At 35.0% G+C, this 20,758-nt stretch overlaps 2 protein-coding genes across 5 annotated transcripts; both read right to left on the reverse strand.

Moving 5' to 3' along the window:
- Window positions 1–139: 139 nt before the first annotated feature.
- Window positions 140–6,419, reverse strand: tekt1 (tektin 1). 2 transcript variants are annotated; one of them, XM_051862672.1, is made up of 9 exons: window positions 6,231–6,387; window positions 6,073–6,108; window positions 5,704–5,897; window positions 5,294–5,459; window positions 3,503–3,631; window positions 1,960–2,100; window positions 1,588–1,813; window positions 617–813; window positions 140–529 (listed from the first exon to the last, which is right to left on the reverse strand). In XM_051862672.1, the coding sequence occupies exons 3-9, from the start codon at window positions 5,891–5,893 to the stop codon at window positions 370–372; spliced, it is 1,209 nt and encodes a 402-aa protein (XP_051718632.1). In that variant the 5' UTR covers window positions 5,894–5,897; window positions 6,073–6,108; window positions 6,231–6,387; the 3' UTR covers window positions 140–369. The 2 variants fall into 2 exon arrangements, with proteins under 2 accessions (XP_051718632.1, XP_051718633.1); XM_051862673.1 differs by lacking the exon at window positions 6,073–6,108 and having other exon boundaries at window positions 6,231–6,419.
- A 118-nt stretch (window positions 6,420–6,537) lies between these two features.
- inpp5ka (inositol polyphosphate-5-phosphatase Ka) lies at window positions 6,538–19,236 on the reverse strand. Of its 3 annotated transcripts, XM_051862665.1 has the most exons (14): window positions 19,064–19,236; window positions 18,728–18,811; window positions 16,341–16,445; window positions 16,133–16,241; window positions 14,800–14,916; window positions 14,522–14,697; window positions 14,219–14,330; window positions 13,913–14,022; window positions 12,091–12,117; window positions 9,835–10,069; window positions 9,604–9,741; window positions 9,327–9,410; window positions 9,117–9,221; window positions 6,538–7,579 (listed from the first exon to the last, which is right to left on the reverse strand). In XM_051862665.1, the coding sequence occupies exons 2-14, from the start codon at window positions 18,799–18,801 to the stop codon at window positions 7,499–7,501; spliced, it is 1,473 nt and encodes a 490-aa protein (XP_051718625.1). In that variant the 5' UTR covers window positions 18,802–18,811; window positions 19,064–19,236; the 3' UTR covers window positions 6,538–7,498. The 3 variants fall into 3 exon arrangements, with proteins under 3 accessions (XP_051718625.1, XP_051718626.1, XP_051718628.1); XM_051862666.1 differs by lacking the exon at window positions 12,091–12,117; XM_051862668.1 differs by lacking the exons at window positions 12,091–12,117; window positions 18,728–18,811; window positions 19,064–19,236 and adding an exon at window positions 16,817–17,452.
- Between the last annotated feature and the right edge of the window lie 1,522 nt (window positions 19,237–20,758).

Raw genomic sequence — 20,758 nt, forward strand, 5'->3', positions numbered from 1 at the left:
ACTGAAATTATTTTCTAAAAAACTGATATTATCTTTACACTTCATTATTTGTTCATTTCTGTATAATGAATTATGATGATTACATTATTATTTTTATTATAAACCATCAATTCATGTTTGAAGACTAGAGCCAAGTAACTTAGGATCATCTTTTTTATTTGTATTTATTTTTTAATTTTGAAGACATTTTATCAAAACATCTCCTTCAATGGGCTGTGTGCAACAAACAGATTCTAAGAGCAAACATCCCAGTAGAGATTTTTAAAGACATTAGAAGTTGTGTTGAAACCATCAAAATGATTTAAAGGAAACTCTTCTTTCAAAACACCATTAACTATACTAGGCCCTTTCACCGTACATGAGCTCTGTTCAGAAGTTGTGAATAACGACAGGCTGACGTAGCTGATGGCAGATCACCTCATCTATATACAGAGAGTTGGTCTTCACTTGGATCTCCTCCTCCAGGCTCAGCTGGCTACTTGCTAAAGCTTTCAGTTCCATCTCTGAAAGTTCAAGCGCCTCGGCCAGTCTAAGAAGCCATAGAGGGGAAATTACTAGAATACGGGACATGTAATAAATGTTATATGTTTGTTAACATCCAAATCCTTTTATTTACCTCTCGATGTGGTTAGCGAGCTCCTTGACCTCTGCCAGCAGTCGGATTTGAGCCGGGTCATGGCAGAGCTCAACGTTGGGCCTTTGGCTGCGAGCAGACAGTCGAGTCTGAGCCACTTTCAGTGGAGCTTCTTTCTCTGCGATAGCCACTTTTAGAGCCTCCAGATTCTTTTCTTGATTTGCTATCTCTGCTAGCAGCTTTGAGAGAGCATAGGGACATACAAAACTAGTCAAATTATATATATATATATATTATATATAAAAGAATAAAACCCTATACATAAGAAATGATCGAAACTTAATAATGAGTAAATTAATAAATTAATGTTATTCTTAACATATACATGTAAATGGATATAGTTCACCCAAAAATTCTCTCATCATTTACTCATCTTCATGCCATCCCCATATGACTTTCTTTCTTCAGATAAACACAAACAAAGATTTTTAGGTAAATTATCCATCTCTGTGCATCCATATAATGCAAGTGAATGGGTGCCGCTCGGATGACGCTTGAAAAACCACACACAGTGATTGTAGCACAGAAGTAACACAGAAGCACAGAGGACCACCAGTTCTCACGCGAGAAAAGTACCCGAATTACCTACTACTTCCTTGAGATTGTGGAGTGCACATTCGATAGACGCTTCATTGTCCCATGAGGCCACTGGAGAGGATTTATGAATGTAGGTGAAGCGACGCAACTGATGATGGTAGGTCATGTGACAGTAACAACATGACAGATGTAATACATCTGAATTTTATTTATATTACCCATATTCATACTATATAGAACCTACTTTTTAATGGTCACAAAGTAAGTTCAAATTCAAATGTAGTACCTACTCAGATAGAATGCGATTTCTAGGTCTATTTTTGTGTGTGTGTGGTTTTTCAAGCGTCAACTGAGCAACACCCATTCAATGGCATTATATGGACTCACAGAGATTTTATGCCACAAGTGCAACTCACCTTATTGAGCTGGTTCTCAAGCTGGGTTTTGGCAGTTTTGGTCTCCTGTATGCGCAGTTCAAATGCCCTTCCCGTAGCCTCATACTGTCTGCGCATGTCTGCAGCCGTCTGCTCTAGCAAGCTTGCCACAAGAGCTCTCAAAGAAAAAGAGTTATTCTTCTCCTTCTCAGCTTTGCTAATGTTTAAGTTGCAGAGGCTCTCCCATTCCTCAGGAGTCACTGCAAATCTGGAAATGGTAAAGGAAATAGATTTGCAAAGGGAAGACGTTGGAAAATCTAAATCTGTTAACATTTGAATAGTCTGATTTGATATTCAAATGCCTTCATATAACAAAATTAGATTTCAAATACTGTATCGTAAACATTATCTTACCCAACGCTTGTAAAGTTTGAATTCCCTCCGTTTAAATCAGGCGATGTGTTAGTGAGAAGAGAGCAGAAATCATCGATGCGCTCGGCCTGAAATTTGTCCTGCAAGTCCTTTTCCAGATAGTACTTCACTGAACGAATGAGCCTGAAAAGAGCCACAGGAAAAATTTCTAACCTAAAATTTAGTTTTGAGCAAATTAATGTTTATATAACTAGAGAGAATTTTATTGAACACCACAATATACCAATAATTCATGGATTACTCACCAATTGCTATGTATTAATTCATTTAATTTGCAATTAAATTTAAAGCAGCCATATCATACACATTTTTTATTATTTGAAACTAAATATTGTTTTAAAGGGGACTATAATGCCCCTTTCACAAGATGTAATATAAGTCTCTGGTGTCCCCAGAATGTGTCTGAAGTTTCAGCTCAAAATACCCAACATATCATTTAATATAGCTTATCAAATTTGCCCCTATTAGAGTGTGAAAAAAACATGCTATTTTTGTGTGTGTTCCTTTAAATGCAAATGAGCTGCTGCTCCCAGACAGCTTTCCAGAAGAGGGCGGAGCTTTAACAGCTCATGCTTCGGTTGCTCAACAACAAAGCTGGAGAATCTCACGCAGCCAAAATGAGGATTGTCAGTAACGGTGTTCAGCCTTACATTGTTCAAACCGGAGTCGGACACTGATGGAGAGACTCAGGAAGAAGTTACAACTTTTAGAATGAAACTGGACGTTTCTGAATGGTTAGTGGATAAATTTATGTAGTTGCTGTGGAGTTGATTCAACTCATCGACTAGCATGTGCCGTCATGTTAATCTTTTGTGCAAAATAAATTCCTGTATGAACGCCCATTATACATAGAGTACCTGTTTGCCAAACAGAGCCATACACACCAGGCTAGCGTTTAAGATTGCTATCAGTATCAAATGCTGTGAATGGCCTAATATTTTTTCCAAAATATCGCTCCTTTTTTAGCAATCAAGCTTGCCAGGGTCAACTTGCAAGCTATCCAAAGACTCTAAATAGTGTTCTGTGCTCGTCTGTGGAGCCAGCGACAGAACAGTTAGCATGCTTTGCTCGAACTTTTGCAATGGCGTTAGAACTGGTACACCATTGTCGCTTGTGAAAACAAAGTGACGGCGCCGTGGCTGGAAAGGTGCAGATTAATGGACGGTAATATTATAATAAGATCCGCTTCCTACGTCACAAGGGGAGCGAAATCTGAGCAGCTCATTTTTTCACATGCTTGCAGAGAAAGGCTTGCCAAAACAAAGTTACTGGGTTGTCCGTTTTCTGGGTTGGTAGATGCACCGGGGACCCGATTATAGCACTTAAACACAGAAAAAGTCAGATTTTCATGATATGTCCACTTTAATAAATTATTTACTGAATTATTATTATTATTGAAAAATATATTGTTTTATAATATTATTTGTGACATTTACAGGTTTGACAGACTTTCTCATAGGAAATATTAAGGCCAATTTAATTCCTTCCAAGTTAGTCCTTGGAGTTTTGTCACTGTCCCACCAACCTGATCTGCTCATTGATCTGCTCCAGTGTTCGCTGTAGCAGGACCATCACTCCCTCGATCACCTCCTTCTCCTTCAACAGTTCCTCTTCCACCTCATCATGCACCAGGTCAATCGCCACACGCTTCTCTCTGAGGATGTCCCATACATATCACATGATTAGGCTACTGATGAGATTTTTTGTTAAAGGTTTGATGATGTCGGTCTAATCCAAATTGGGGTGGTTAATTTGGCTTATAACTTACACTACCATTCAAAAGTCTGTGGTCGCTAACATTTGTTAATGTTTTTGAAACTCTTATGCTCAAGGTTGCATTTATTTGATCAAAAATAAAGTTAAATATTATTACAATTCAAAATAACGGATTTCTATTTTTAATATACTTTAAAATGTAATTTATTCTTGTGACAGCAAAGCTGAATTTTCAGCATCATTACTCCAGTCTTTAGTGTCACATGATCCTTCGTAAATCATTCTGATATGCTGATTTGCTGCTATTATCAGTGTTCAAAACAATATTTTTGTGGAAACCGTGATACTTTTTACAGGACTCATTTATTTGAAATATATATATTTTGTAATAAGTAAAAGCCTTTGGTCATGTAGTTCAATACTTGATTTTAGCAAAGACTATAGAATATCACAAGACACGTCACTCGTATTGTTTTGAATGGGAGAAAGTACAACGCGCAATATGGCGGAATAAGTCCCACCTTCTAAATAAGAGCACTGCAAATAGAGTACCTCAGGGATGACGTGTTTTTGTAGGCAAAACCCGGAAGCGAGTTAGCATTTTAGGACTTCCAGTTCCATCGCCCCGAAGTCAATGGGTTTTTGCTAAATCGCCTGAAATAAGGTTAACAAAGCCTCTAAATATTTCCACGTTTTGATCTATGACATAAAACACACCAGTTATAACCCGCTTGTGATTTTTTTTAAACTTTATTGTGTCTTAAAAACGGCGGTTGCTAACTAAATTGCTAAAAGGGACTACTTCCTTTGGCGGGGACTTTAGACGTCATCATGACACACAGGACATTTGGACAGCATTTCTCATGAAAAAGTGGATAAGTATTCATACACAGCGCAGATCATAATCAGCGAGCATGTTTTTAAATAAAGTTGTTTTCTAAATAAAGTTTGAGGAAGCTTGGTGGTGGTGACGTTGATCCACGACCATGGTGTGTTGTAGTGTGTTTATAGCCTACTGTTAGCTTTTTATATCTGACCACTTTATTTAGGCTTCAAAATGTATAAATGTAAAGATTATCTTGATAGACAACACGTGTAAGTGTCATAACCCTTTGTTAAACACATAGCTTATTTTTTGCAATTTTCCAAAAGTCTATGGGAAAAATGCGTCGATCGAGGGAACCCGTGCGCCTCTAACTTCCAGGTTGGCCTACAAAAACACGTCATCTCTGAGGTACTCTAGAAGTCACTGCAGCGGCTGTTAGAAGCTCAGGTTCCTACAGAAACAGTCAGATGCGCGCCTCCAAAATGAGGCACAAAACGCACATTTAGGACTGCGCATGTGCATTAGCTTGATCCAGCCTGAAAAAATACAGTTTTTTGAGCGTTTAGAAGCAAAATTTATGAGACAGTTGTTGTCAGATTTCATTGGCGATTTCAAATATGAAATTTAATCGAAAGCTTGGCAAACAGCTTTGGAGAATTTGATGTTTCCCCCGTTTAAAGGCGTTTCAAAGATGGCCACCGAGTGAAATGACTTATCTTAAAGGGACTCTGATTTTAGTAATGACCTCTGGTTGCGCTCTAAAGTGAGAAGTACCTCTCAGTCAGACATTGCAGAGTCACTTGAAGAGGCTCAGAGCAGCTCTCCAAGGCTTTTTCCACACGGCTCTTGAAGATGACGAGCATCTCGATCTCCTGCACCATCTCCTCAAACTTCTTCTCCAGTTCCTGCCTCCAGAATTTGATATCCTGGATTCTCTGCTCTGAAGAAGAGGTGCAAGACTCATGGGAGAATATAAAGACTAAGTAGACCAGAACAGTTTATTAACTACATGTCTTATCAAGGAAATCAATAACCCTATCTGAAATGACTTCCTCTTTTCATCATTTCTACCACTAATCTTTAAAAGGTTAACTTAAGTGTCATCATTACACATCCAGCATTACTGCACATCTCATGCAAGGCCATTGACCTTCTCTGCATCCTGACACAGGCATTTTGCATACCCAGCCTCTTTTGTGCATCCTGTTGCATGTGTTTGGTATATTTGTTGCTCTCCTCTATGAGTCTTTGACACTCTGCAGCCAGTCTCTCTGAGTGCGCCCGTTCTGCCTCCGAACTCCTGAAATGCACCTGGTTTGCATGCTTCCACTCAGATGGTAGAAACTTATCAGGGGGTCCCATCAGCCTAGACATCTTTCTAATGAGAAAGAAAGTTATTCTTTGGTTTGGAAATAATTTAGGTCAATGATTACTAGACTATATGATAACTAATTTCAAATATGTAGTTATTTTATTGTTTTAAACACTTGAATCAAAGACATACCATTGCCAAAAAAACCAACTAAAATGACATTATAATACAAAATACTAACCATTCAGATATACAACTATGTCAGGATATCAGTTACCTGTTGTAAAACAAACATTTTTCTCCATAAACTCGTGTCTTAAACAATCTATTCAGTGTTTTAAACAAGATAAACATTAAATAATTAGAATTAAAACATTAAACTTCGATAAAATATCTTACCTGTCAGACCTAAAAGCCTATCCTGAAACACGACCGATGACGCTCTGCCGGCGAGTAAACACACGGTTACTATAGTAACATAACCCTTCCAACGCTAGGGGGTGGTAAATGCCATATTATTTTTCGTGAATGAAGCTTTGAGTGGATTGTATCAGAGATGGTTTTATTACTGCTGCTGTGTATCTAAATGTCGACCAACAATGACAAAACAATTTAAAAAACATATTCCCCAAACTTTCCCATCTGACAAAATACTCAAAAAAATTTTTTTTTTTGTAAATTAGACATAAAACAGGACCTCTATATGTTTATCCCTCACAACCTCGTTTTTTTATTATTAAATTTTATTTTAAATAGCATTTATTTCATGTCAACAGTATGCATTTGTAGTTGTTTAGAAAATAAAAACTTTTGTTTACAGAGAAATTTTGTTTCTTACAGTATTTTACCTTTTATACAGTATAATCTGATACAAATATATTCTATTTATACATTAGCATTAGTCAAACATTAAATAAACACATTCTTAAGCCAAAAGAGGGAATATCTGTTTACCGTTTAAACATTCTGTACAGTCTGTTTATACTTAAAATGAAAGTAATATCAAATTGTACTGACCACAAAAATAGAATTGGTCAAACTATTTCAGAACATCCTTCAGTTATTCACGCTCAATTTCAGTGAGACACAAACAATATAATAATACCACTTCAGTATGAGTTACAGTCATAAATAGATCCACATAAAGTAAACAAGTGCCATAAAAGTACTCAATTAAATTGTGCAAATGCAGCCTTTTCTTAACAGTGTAACGGTCTGCATTAAGTTTGAATGAAATGGAAACAAAGACAACATAAGCAGTAACAGTAAACATTGAAATTTTGACAAATAACAAAACATTTTTTTGAAAAAGTTAAACGCAGACTGAATGATTTAAGAGAATGTGGTAATAGTAAGGCTGTGGTGTGAATTAATTAATCAAATAATTAAATAAATTACATTACTGGTATGCTTTTCTTAATTTGTAACATCTGTTTTTGATTTAAATATGCTTACTTAGAATACCACAATCTATTTGGGACAGGTCCCACCAACTGGCTACAATTTAAAATATACTGGATGTGATTTATAATATTTCCTGGTTAAAAGAGGAAAAAAAAAGAAAAAAAACAATACTGTATCACATACAAATAAAAGCCCAATTTTGGATTAAAATTGCACTTGCTTAAATCCACAGGTATGTTTGGTTTGACATCTTTGTCTTGGTCTTAACTGGCAACTGTTTCATCAAGTCCATTGATATTTTCAGGCACTAAACCCTCTTCAATCGCCGCTCTGGATTCCTGCACCTAAAGTGAACATTCATTTGATTTTTATACCCTACTACATATAAAACACTGAAGCCAACTGAAAATATGCCTTTCAAAACATACAGCCATAACAGTATTTAAAACTAATTATTTACATAAAAACTGGACTGGTCATATGTTACCACAAATAAAATTAAAGCATTTAAATTATGTACAGTTTTGGGTGTAATGCATTACTAAGCAATTAATTACTGTAATTTACTTTTCCCTTGAAAAAGCAAAGTAAGGGATTACTCTTAAAGGCACAATATGTAATTTTTCACCGCTAGAGGTCGCATATTCAAAACAAAGACGTAGCTTGATGACGCCTTGATTTCGCGGAATCTTGGGAGGTGTTGTCTTCACGTCCACAGCTGGTGGAAAAGAATCCGACGGGACTCGGGCAGAAATATTCATGGATGAGCTAATGTATTGATGAAGCAGGGTGTGGCTAAAGCCGTTGGAGTGGAACGAGGCCGCTGGAGCGATTGCTAATGAGAGACGAGCATGACACACGGCTCGTGAGCAGTGGGACTTTTATTATGCCGCAGACGACCGCTTCCGCTTCTTCCGGTCATGTGTATGTGGAGTAACACAGCGCTGTTTATCATATTAGACACATTTGTGTGTTGAAAGTTGCTATAGTGCTACTCTGCGTTCACTCGGCGGCTGCTATGAGACACTTGTTGCACACTGCAATAAGCTAGATCAATATTAGTCATGGTAAAACATGGTACTCGCGGTAAATCAAGAAAACGAGATTTAAACAATAAGACTTGCTGTGTTGAGCTTTATAACATTAATTAGTTTTTTGTTGATGAATGTATCCAAACAGTTGCTCACATAATATATTAAAGCATCATTGGTGTTTCCATGGTTTCTACAAAATAAACCCGGAAATCGAGGGTAACGCGGGTATAATGTCACTGATAGGCGACGCATGGTCACGGCCCGTGTCCTGGATAAAATAGCTTATTTCTCTGGATTTAAACATTCTTGGAAACATTTGGGATAATATAAGTACACAAGTCAATAAAATATATAACAGTGTTCTAGTGGTTTTTGGATATTTTAATCCAAAATCTTACATATTGTGCCTTTAATCTTGTAATTAATTACAGTTACTTCTGATGTAATTTCATTAAATACTGTACAGATATAGAACAACTCTATATAAAACAATAATGGGTTTAACATCACAATTTTATGTCTAATGATAAAATGTATGTTTTTAATGTAACCTTCTCCCTTTAAATACTTTGGTCAGTTTAAGAATAATTTATGCAGTTTTATATTATTTATTTGAACGAATTAAAAGTGCAGTTTTAATGTCTATCCTTGTATTGTTCAACTTTTCGAGGTTGATATGAGTTTTAGAAAGTAATTAGTAATAAGTAATCCTATACTTTTTAGAGAGTAATTAGAACAGTAATCTAATTAAACTGATGTTATCAGTAGCTAGTAATTAATTACTTTTTTAGAGTAACTTACCCAACACTAATGTACATACAAAATACAGAAGTAAAAGTTTACTCACCTTGAAAGGCTGACTAATACCCACAATGCAATGCAGGTTGCTGCTGTAATAGCACAGCACACATTCTCCCCCAAGAACTGGAATTTCATCTTTGTTCACATAAACCTGTGAAAAAAGACAATATAATTAGCTAAATCTACTTAGTTGATTATGTGAAAGAAAAAAAAAAACTTTATCTAACATGAAATGCAGAGAGCAAATGTTGCAAACCTGAAAGAGCTCATCATTGACAGACACCTGGTCATCCTTCACCCAAGTGTACGTGATATAGTCCGAAACACTTTTAAAACCAACCTATGAAGTGACAAACACAAGTTCTATATTAAAGAAACCCCGGTTCACAATATTTTATTATTACTATTGTCACCATACACAATAATATACTATATATTCTAATTTATTATTTGCATTTACCATTACCATTATTTATTTTACCTGCAGTCTGTGACCCCATCGGGACAGAGCACATTTTGGGAACCTCTCTCACCTTATATAAACCGATCCAGTCCCAGGCACTGGAGGGAAAGGACTGAAGAAGTCTGTAGGTTATGAGGGCGTCGAAGTCGGCACTCCACTCTCCTTCAGCACAGACCTGCACCAGTGGCGTCTCGTACATCTTTCTCAACTGATAACAGATTAACAAATGGTCATTCTTGTAGTATTTTATGACACAATGGGTTAACGACAATTGTTTTAGCCAAACTCGGTGATGCCCCACCTCCAAGCGGAAGATGCCAATGACAGGTTTATGGTCGCTAACGCCATACTCCATTTTACTTGTGTAATAGTCCTGGGTCATTTTCAGAGGGAACTCATCCTCAAGTTCCCCCTCCAGTTGTTTCTTTGGATCCTCTTCATTGTGACCGTCTTCATCAATATCCTCCGGCGGCAAGGACTTGGGCTTCACTCGCCAGAGGATCCTGTCACACCACGCAGGCTTGCGTTTCTTACCACTAGCCAAACACAGAGAGAGGAAAGCAAGATTAAATCAAATTAAAAGTGGGGGGGGGGGGGAAAAATAAATCTGCATTGTTTATCCTTTTGATCTTTAATTCATAAAATTAGCAAAAATCTAACCTTTCATTGAAGGAAAAGAATTAAAAGTGGGGGGGGGGGGGGGGAAATCACATTATGAAATAAATGTTTTTCTCCAAAACACGTTGGCCACAATTATTGGCACCCTTTTATTCAATACTTTTTGCAACCTCCTTTTGCCAAGATAACAGCTCTGAGTCTTCACCTATAATGCCTGATGAGTTTGGAGAACACCTGACAAGAGATCAGAGACCATTCCTTCATGCAGAATCTCTCCAGATCCTTCAGATTCCCAGATCCATGTTGGTGCTTCTTCTCTTCAGTTCACTCCACTCATTTTCAATAGGGTTCAGGTCAGAGGACTGGGATGGCCATGGCAGAAGCTTCATTTTGTGCTCATTGACACATTTTTTTGTTGGTTTTGATGTTTGTTTTGGATCATTGTCCCGATGGAAGATCCAACTACGGCCCATTATAAGATTTCTAGCAGAAGCCGTCAGGTTTTTTTATCTGTTGGTATTTGATAGAATCCATGATACCAAGTATCTGAACAAAATGTCCAGGACCTCCAGCAGAAAAATAGGCCCACAACATTAAAGATCCAGCAGTATATTTAACCGTGGGCATGGGGTACTGTTTATCCATGTGTGCACCAAACCCATCTGGTGGGTTTGCTGCCAAAAAGCTCTTTTTTTAGTTTCATCTGACCATGTTTGAAGTTCCAGTCGTGTCTGTCAACTGAATATGCTGGAGATTGTTTCTGGATGAGAGCAGAGGATTTTTCTTGTATCCCTCCTGAACAACTTGTGGGGATGTAGGTGCTGTTTGATAATTTTTTTCTGAGACTCAAGACTCAACTAATCTCTGCAATTCTCCAGCTGTGATCCTTGGAGAGTCTTTGTCCACTCAAACTTTCCTCCTCACCGTGCATTAGGACGATTTAGACACACGTCCTCTTCCAGGCAGATTTGTAACATCTTTAGTTGATTGGAACTTCTTAATTATTGATCTGATGGTGAAAATGGGGATTTTCAATGCTTTAGCTTTTTTCTTACAGCCACTTTCTATTTTGTGAAGCTCAACAATCTTTTGCTGCACATCAGAACTATATTCTTTGGTTTTACTCATTGTAATGAATGATTAAGGGAATTTGGCCTTTGTGTTTCCTCATGTTTATACTCCTGTGGAACAGGAAGTCATGGATGGACAATTTCATGTTCATGATCACCCTGGTGTGATAAATAAATGTAAATATGAATGGGAATATACTTCAGAGATATTTTACTCATAAAAAATTCTAGGGGTGCCAATAATTGTGGCCAACATGTTTTGGAGAAAAACATTTATTTCATAATGTGATTTTCCCCCCACTTTCAATTCTTTTGGAGAAAAACATTTATTTCATAATGTGATTTTCCCCCCACTAATATATATATATTTATACACACACACTTTTTTTTATTTTTTTTTTTTACACCATAAATACATCCTGTAGGTCAAAAAGCATTTTCACTAAGTGAGCCGAGTCGTCCACATGCTTTATGACCGTGTATGTTGCAAAGATTTGAACAGCTACTAGAAACGACAACATAGGAACACAGATGACTAATACTTAAACACTTAAACTCTTTGCAACACACAACACCAACACCAAGTCCAAACACAGGCCGGATGTATATGGATGTTAATGGTTTATTTCTGGTGGTTCATTTCAGCAGTAGATGAATGGGTGTTACAGGACGGGATGGCCGGCACACAATGCATTGGTCTGTATTAAAGTGTGGATGAGGTCTGTCAGCTTTAGGGCAAAAAGAAAGTCTTTCAGGTCTTTGACGGAAATGCTACAATTAGGGAAAAATTCAAGGAATGCTGGCAGAAGGCTAGACAAGCAGGGGAGGAAGGTTCAAGTTAAGAAGCACATGGGAAATTTAAAGCTTACTTAAAACCAAACCATGTCTTCTGTACCCTGCAGGGGTGAAAAGAAAGCACGGGTCAACATCTGACAGGCAAAAACAGTCCTGGCAGTGGAGCTGAGGGTGTTTTAGGATATTATAGTGATTACTGTTTCCTTCACAGCTATTCGGGAAATGTAATTAAAGTCAACATGAAATCCATTTTAAAGGGTTAGTTCACCCAAAAATGAAAATTCTGTCATTAATTACTCACCCTCACCCGTAAGACCTTCGTTCATCTTCAGAACACAAATTAAGATATTTTTGATAAAATCCGATGAGGCCTCCATTGCCACTAAAGGTACTAAAGACATATTTAAAACAGTTCATGTGACTACAGTGTTAGCCTACAGTGGTTCAACCTTAATGTTATGAAGCGACAAGAATACTTTTTGTGCGCCAAAAAAAACCCCAAAAAACCTTTATTTGACTTTATTCAACAATATCTAGTGATGGGTGATTTCAAAACACTGCTTCATGAAGCTTCAAAGCTTTACGAATCTTTTGTTTCTGTCTTTCAGTAAACAAGGCTTCGTTACGTCATAAGTGTTTCGAAATTTCAATGGTTCACCACTGGGGGGCGTGACTTTGGCAGTTTGATATGCGCTCCGAACCACTGATTGGAAACAAAAGATTCGTAAAGCTTCGAAGCTTCATGAAGCAGTGTTTTGAAATCACCCATCATTAGATATTGTTGAAGTCGTTATTTTGTTTTTTTGGCGCACAAAAAGTATTCTCGTCGCTTCATAACATTAAGGTTGAACCACTGTAGGCTAACACTGTAGTCACATGAACTGTTTTAAATATGTTTTTAGTAGCTTTCTGGGCATCTGAAAGTGTTAATTGTCTTGCTGGCAATGCAGGCCTCACTGAGCCATCGGATTTCATCAAAAATATCTTTATTTGTGTTCCAAAGATGAACGAAGGTCTTACGGGTGTGGAACGACATGAGGGTGAGTAATTAATGACAGAATTTTCATTTTTGGGTGAACTAACCCTTTAAAAATCAAAATCTATTTCTGAGTCAAACAAAATATTTGACTGCATTATGAAAAGTGGTCTCTAATTGACATGTGGTTGGAATGGAGAGAATGAAAAATAATAATAAAAAAAAAAAGAAGCAAGTTATTAAATTTTAATTAAAATATTTTTTTTCAAATAACATACAATAATAAAAATAATTTACATTTTGACCAGGAATGTGCATTAAGAAATTTTAATTTCATGCTGACCTTAAAAACCAATGACTCTCAAAAATAATGACAATGTAAGTACAATACACTGCAATCATGAATTTTGTGCTGACTATTGATTGTCATTCAAATAATAGCGATTAAAGATTTAATTCTGTTTTGTTTATGTCACTTTTATGTCACTGTGAAAGCCTAATATTTTTTTTTACTTGGAATTGTATATAATAATACAAAATCTAATAATATATGCCCACATGATTTACTTTAATGTTTACTTTAATACTTGTTATTGTATTATATTATATTATATTATATTATATTATATTATATTATATTATATTACAGTCTGATTAAACACACAAGCCTTCATTTCATATGAAGGAAGACCTTCGACAATCTTTGTGTACTTTATAACAGTGCTTTTTTATTTTCTTGATTCTGTACTTTATTCTTTACTTTTCTAAATTTAATTTACAAAATGTAATTGAAATTTGAACAAATTATTGTGGTTATCTCAAATAATTTCAATTAGATAGAATAATCACGATCGTACAATTAATCAATCGTGCCAGCCCTATATACTGCAGGATATATTGTAAGAAGTTGTGTCATTTACCTTGTGTCGTAGTTATCCGAGCGCAAGTCAAATTTATAGGTGGGCTGAAAGTCGAGAGGTCCCTCTTCAAACTTCTGCAAAGTAGCTTCCTTCTGTTTCATCATGGTGAGCTGGTGAGATATTGACATGCACAGATGCAAACATACATTATGGCACAAATTAAGCGAGTTACTAATTCTGGAACTGCGAATAAATTATTCATACATTAATGCCTTTTTTTTATTTAAATGTATAGACATTGTTACTACATCTAATATAGAGTGACATAATTTATGTCACTAATAAAGATTCGAGAGTGATCAGTACCTGATCTTTAGGCCAAAGTAGACTGAAACGCTGGCTGGTGATGCAGTTCCTTACAAAGAGCATACCATGGTCCTCGATACGAAAATTCAAATCCCCAAACCAGAACACAACCCTAGAGAATGAGGTGAGAGAATTCATATGCAATAAAGAGCAATATAGATAAATGATAAGGAATAATGCTAATCAGTAAAATTGATAATAAGAACATAATCAATAAAAGAATATGCAAGAAAGTAAAGCTAAAGAAATATACAGTATGCTTTTTATGTGGTAATTATTCATAAAATATCGTCATGGACTGACTTGTGGTCCAAAATGTGCGGTGAGTTTTTGGTGTCAAAGGTCTGAGCATCCAGAATATACTCAAACTCATCCACCCTCTGAGAGGCGTAGTTCATGTGGGCGCTGAGGTGACAGTTCAGGAAGCAGAGCATGTGACCGTAGAGGGACAGACGGATAGACACGCCTCCTTTATTACCCTTTAATTTTAAGAAAATTAAGATAAATTTTCCCGCACTGCAATTTTTCAGTAAGTATATCAAGAGCTGCTCGCTTAAGTATTTGTATTTCAATAGTCTTACCCAGTAACCGTACAGCCCTGTGCGGGTGTAAGTGACCTGAGTGTCTCTGATAAAGGGGATGTGTTCCAGCTTGGAAAAGAAAAGCAAGAGTAGACCCTGCATCCGTATTGAGGACACCTGAATGGGCCACAATAAAACAGGAAATAAGACAACATAATTATAAAGTGTGCACTATTTTCTATGCTAAAATTATTCCTATATATATTATAAATATAATTTCTATCCTTCACACACTAATTGTCAATTGTTAATGGAAATCCAAACTGATTTTCAGTTCCATATTTTTGCCAACAGTTAAAATGATCTAAATTATATTTAATTATATGAATTATAATATAATTTTTATTAAATATATAAATAAAGATATAAACAGTTAATTGTAGCTATTAATTAATTAATTACAAATTTATGATAATTGTAATTATATAAGTGTGTGTGTGTGTGTGTGTGTGTGTGCATATATATATGAATTATAATATAATTTATATTAAATAAAAAAATAAAAAATTATATAAATATATATAAACAGTTAATTGTATTTATAAACTATATTTATTAATTTATTATGAATTCATAATTGTAATTATATAATTCAATATAATTAAAGTGTTTATATAATTTTTATTATATGAATTATGTTTTATATTAAATATGTAATTTTTAATTTAAATATTGTAATTGTAATGTATATATATATTATATATATATATTAAAATATTATATATATATAAACAGTTAATTGTAGTTATAAATTATATTTATTAATTTATTATGAATTCATTATAATTAAAGTGTGTTTATATAATTTTTATTATTTTGTTTTATATTAAATATGTAATTTTTAATTTAAATATTGTAATTGTAATGTGTTATATATATACAAATTAAAATATAATTTATATTAAATATATATATATATATATATATATATAAACAGTTAATTGTAGTTGTAAATTATATTTATTATTAATTCATAATTGTAATTATATAATTCAATATATAATTTAGTGTTTATATAATTTTTATTATATTTATATTAAATATATTTTACATTTAAATATTGTAATTATTGTAATGTGTATATATATATATATACACATACATACATACATACATGTATATACACACCATTATCATGAATTTATAATCAATTAATAAATATGTATGTTTGTATTAAATCACCTAAAATTTCCCATGCAAAATTTCCCTGTCTGAGCAGCTCTATATATATAAACCAATGAATAAAGAAACCAATCGTCCACTAGTTCACAGTGAATCACATGATTAGCATATGAACAAAAGCATGTTAGTATAAGGCAGACAGAATCAGCACCTTGATATAACCCAAAGGGGCCAGAGTGTTCATGAAGAGATGACTCCAGGAGTCCTCGAAGGCCAGATCTGTGACAAACTTGAGAGGTGCAGCCTTCACCTCCTGCAGACTGAACCAGAGCAGCATCACAGACATTCAGACCACATATTTCATTCATCATTATTTACTTTATGGTGTGTCTGAGAGACCTTAAGATATCAAAACTCACCCTATCACATAGATGTCGGGTTTCTTCGGGGAGCTGAGCTGAAGCAGAGAGTTCACATCTTCAGGAGGCTCAGCTGTGCCCACATTCCACGTGACAACATACAGCCTGTGGGTATATGAAAGAAAGATTTATTCAGTTCAATAATATAATTGTTCATTCCCCCTCCTTGTGTAATTCATTTGGAAAAACTGCAAGTAAATCTCCAGGTTGTTCTCACATAACTGCTCAGATTAACAATAACACCATTTCAACTAATTGGTCCAAGAAATTGTAAGCATATCAAACTGCAGATTAGCATCTTAAACAGCTCAATCCATTAAGAACTACAGACTAACATCTAAGGTTCAAAACATCTCATCCTCTAAAGATCATTGACTCAAACAAGATCTCTCTGGAAAAACAGAGAAAAGGTGTTCAGTCACCACAAAACCAGACTAGAAACTAGACACGACAACAAGAGAAGTGAAAGACAAAACCTGAACTGGTCTTTCTTATGTGGGGCCGCAATCTGCCTGCAGACGAGAAAAGCCCCATCTAACGTTTTAACTACCTGCGCGTCCAGTTTATCGTCAGGGTCCAGATCGTCCACGCAGGTCATGAGCATCGCCAGACGCTGTCGCACATGCAGACGGCTGCTAGTGGACTGTGTGCCGGTGCTGGCCATGCTGTCGGAGCGTGCTCGCATCTTTTCGTTAAAATATTCAGCTATTTCTTCCATGTTGCTCGACAATGGCTGGACACGTGAAAATAGCACTCAATTGTCTTGACAGATATTTCGTCCCGACCGTCAGGGAAGCAAAGGCAGTTATTCCAGAAATTATTAATGCAGTAAAGTGTGTGATATAGGCTGTAGGGGGAGTAGAAGGAGGTGGAAGCGTAGGCGGACCTTTAGATTTAAAGATTAAACCCCTAATCTGGTTTATGAAGGGCTTACATGGCCCACCCAACACATTCAATTTAAACTGTACAAGAGGAAACCTTAATACTGCATTTACCCAATGCAATGGACATTTTGTTGCTAATACATTTCTCTGACATCAATTTCTGATCTTTTAATGTTATTTATACTTACATATATATAATTTACATATACAGTGCTGCTTGAAAGTTTGTGAACCCCTTGTAGAATCTGCAAAACACTAACTATTTAAAAAAAAAAAAGAGGGATCATACAAAATGCATGTTATTTTTTATTTAGTACTGTCCTGAATAAGATATAATAAGATACAACTGTTTTTTGGTGTTGTTGTTGTTTTTTTTGTCCTGTGGACTATATGTAAACATATTTTATGTTAAATATCTTATTCAGGACAGTACTAAATAAAAAATAACATGCATTTTGTATGATCCCTCTTATTTTGTTACAATTATTAAAATTTTGCAGATTCTGTAAGGGGTATGTAAACTTTTGAGCAAGACTGTATATATGCATACACATAATTTATATAATACACATAAATATATATGTGACAAAAAAATGTAGAAAAAAAACATATATATATAACATATGGACTCGACTGGACTCGATGATGGTGGGATCAGATCTCTGTGTGGAGCATAGTGGCTGTTGTCAGACTTGTTATGCATACAAAAATCACTGGATTATTACAAATAATGGCAAAAGGAATGTTTGGAAATGTAAACTGATATTTCCTAGTGACACACTACAGAAAAAGATATAAATAGTTGGCTTAAAATTGCCTAGTTATATATATATATATATATATATATATTCGTATTAGGGAAACTGGTGGCCAAAATTAGGAATTGTATAACATTTTGGTTGAAACCTCCCACATGAACAGAAAACTTGACTCTATATATTATATAAATTATATTTATAATACATACACTATATATAGTATGGAAACGAGTGGCCAACTTATGGACCCGTAAAACAGTTTGGTTTTGCATAAACAAATGAAACCCCCCACATGTAAAACCGAAGTGTGTTGTGAAAGCTAATCCTAATGTGCTTATCCCTGCTTTATTCTTTCACCATTTCCGCAAACAAGAGACTAAACTGTTCACCTTGTGTGAGAATTCTGGATGTTGAAACATAAAAAGAGCTTGAGGTCTTTAATCGATAACCTTGTGACGAAATTACAACATCTAAAATTATTACAATGCGTGTTTGTGCTGAAACTCTGAATGGATCATTGTTTACCGATATCTGTGCATTGACGTAATGAGAATATATGTTAAAAGTATAATTTTGTGGTGCTAAAAGAATTATGCTAGAAATCCAAAGGTTGCATAAACCTCAAGATAGGGTGATTCTTGATCACTAGTGTGTCCTTGAACAAGCCACTTGCAATAGTAAAATATACAATACAATAACTTATAAGAAAGCATATGCTAAATGAAGAATAAGATGGAATATTTACCCAAAAGTGTCCCATTTGATGTCTGTAGGCTCCAGGCTGACAGAATTCAAAGCACTTGACAAATCTTCCTCCATCCTCGCCAACCTGTCAATCGTAAGAGCACGTTTTCTCTTGAACCTGTTCTGCATCTCATGTGCATCAAAATGCATCGTAATATAATATTTACTTTATATTTTTAAGCGAAGAGTAAGACGTCAATGTCAAATGTTGCATAAAATAATACAGACTCACTACATGCAGCACTTCTTATATCACTGTACATGCTTAAATATCTAAAATGCAATATATTAGTGACAAAATCAAGAGTGAATATGTTTAAAACAGTATTCAAACTACCTCGTACAATCTTCGTTTGTCTTCGCTTCCGCAGTCTCACAGTCTCTGTGGTGTTAAACAATTAGTGGAGACAAAAATATCCTGTAACATCACGAACTGTGCACTGTATTTACATGAGAGAGGGTATGTGAAACGACACACAAACATTACCCAAGCATCGATGGCTGCTGGAAAGTTAAAATAAAAGTCCTAAAGAGGCGCCACACATGTGAGGTACTACAGTTAAAGTGCATTTAATTGTTTAACTTTTAAATTATTTAAATTTAGCATGGTCTTATTAAAATGCACATTTGCAACAAATTTTTGTACTTCACAGAAAATACACAACTTGTGTTTCGTGAACAGCTCAATAGATTGTTATATATTTAATAAAATAATAAAATATTTCATTTTATAAATAGAATACATTGAATAATAAACATGCTTCATGCACGCATTTTTTTTTTTTTTTAACCCTCTGGCCCTCTTCAGTCATTTTTGACCGAAAAAAATTATATTTTGAAATGTTAAAAATCGTAGCTTCATCAGAATGAGATGACACTTGGTGACTTTTGTCGCATTAGCAATATGAACACACAAAAACATCAAGGACATGATTCGGACATGTTAAAGGGTCGTAAAAAAAAAAATAGTCACACTTACCTTCTTTACAGTCAAAACTGACATAGGAAATGAATGGGAAAAAATACGACAACTCAGAGAATATTTTGTTGGTACAAACTACAAATCAGACACTGTGCAGAAAAAAAGTGCACAGCAATGAAGGGGTGACACTCTAAATGTAAAGAGTGCAAAATAGACACACACCCCACACACACACACATATATATGAACTAGCACGACTATAACACAAAGCAAGTTTATGCAAATATGTGAAATAAAATCAATAATTCAGCCACAAAGCAGTAAAAAAAAATGAACAGCAAGAAAGAGGTTACACACTAAAACATTGAGAGTACAAAACAGAAACACCCACCTCACTTACACACATTCACAGACACACACACACACAACACACCATTATACACACACAAATGAACCGGTTTGGCTGTATCAATATGGTAAAATTGAGCTAAAACTCAAATAAGAGGTTGAAATCAGATCAGACCCAGATTTATTAAGCTGTAATAAAACATTCCCATTCATTTTTGTTATATTTTTATTGACTTTTGATGTTATGTGTGACAAAATGCCCTCCTCTGTGTTCAGGTTTGACTGTAGTAAAATTAATGCAAAAACCGACACTTCAAATCAACATTTCAAACCAAAAAATATTCTAAACCTTGACAAAAAGTAGTCTTTGAGAATGTCTAAGTATAAGTCCATATGCAAAACTTAATAAAAATAAGTATTTGTGTCTAAAAACCACTACAGAATTTATAAGCCACTTTATATAGAACTACAGGTGCTGGTCATATAATTAGAATATCATCAAAAAGTTGATTTATTTCACTAATTCCATTCAAAAAGTGAAACTTGTATATTATATTCATTCATTACACACAGACTGATATATTTCAAATGTTTATTTCTTTTAATTTTGATGATTATAACTGACAACTAAGGAAAATCCCAAATTCAGTATCTCAGAAAATTAGAATATTGTGAAAAGGTTCAATATTGAAGACACCTGGTGCCACACTCTAATCAGCTAATTAACTCAAAACACATGCAAAGGCCTTTAAATTGTCTCTC

Source organism: Ctenopharyngodon idella, chromosome 15 (assembly GCF_019924925.1).
Source record: "Ctenopharyngodon idella isolate HZGC_01 chromosome 15, HZGC01, whole genome shotgun sequence".
Lineage (NCBI taxonomy): Eukaryota > Metazoa > Chordata > Actinopteri > Cypriniformes > Xenocyprididae > Ctenopharyngodon > Ctenopharyngodon idella.

Coding starts and splice junctions, on each gene's coding strand:
- tekt1 (XM_051862673.1), bottom strand. CDS start 5,893: ATGTCTAGGCTGATGGGACCCCCTGATAAGTTTCTACCATCTGAGTGG. Junction 814..1,587: donor TTGAGAACCAGCTCAATAAG/GTGAGTTGCACT, acceptor GCTCTCTCAAAG/CTGCTAGCAGAGATAGCAAA. Junction 530..616: donor CTCGCTAACCACATCGAGAG/GTAAATAAAAGG, acceptor ATGGCTTCTTAG/ACTGGCCGAGGCGCTTGAAC.
- inpp5ka (XM_051862668.1), bottom strand. CDS start 17,058: ATGGAAGAAATAGCTGAATATTTTAACGAAAAGATGCGAGCACGCTCC. Junction 10,070..13,912: donor TCGGATAACTACGACACAAG/GTAAATGACACA, acceptor GTGTTTGGCTAG/TGGTAAGAAACGCAAGCCTG. Junction 9,742..9,834: donor TTGGCATCTTCCGCTTGGAG/GTGGGGCATCAC, acceptor ATCTGTTATCAG/TTGAGAAAGATGTACGAGAC.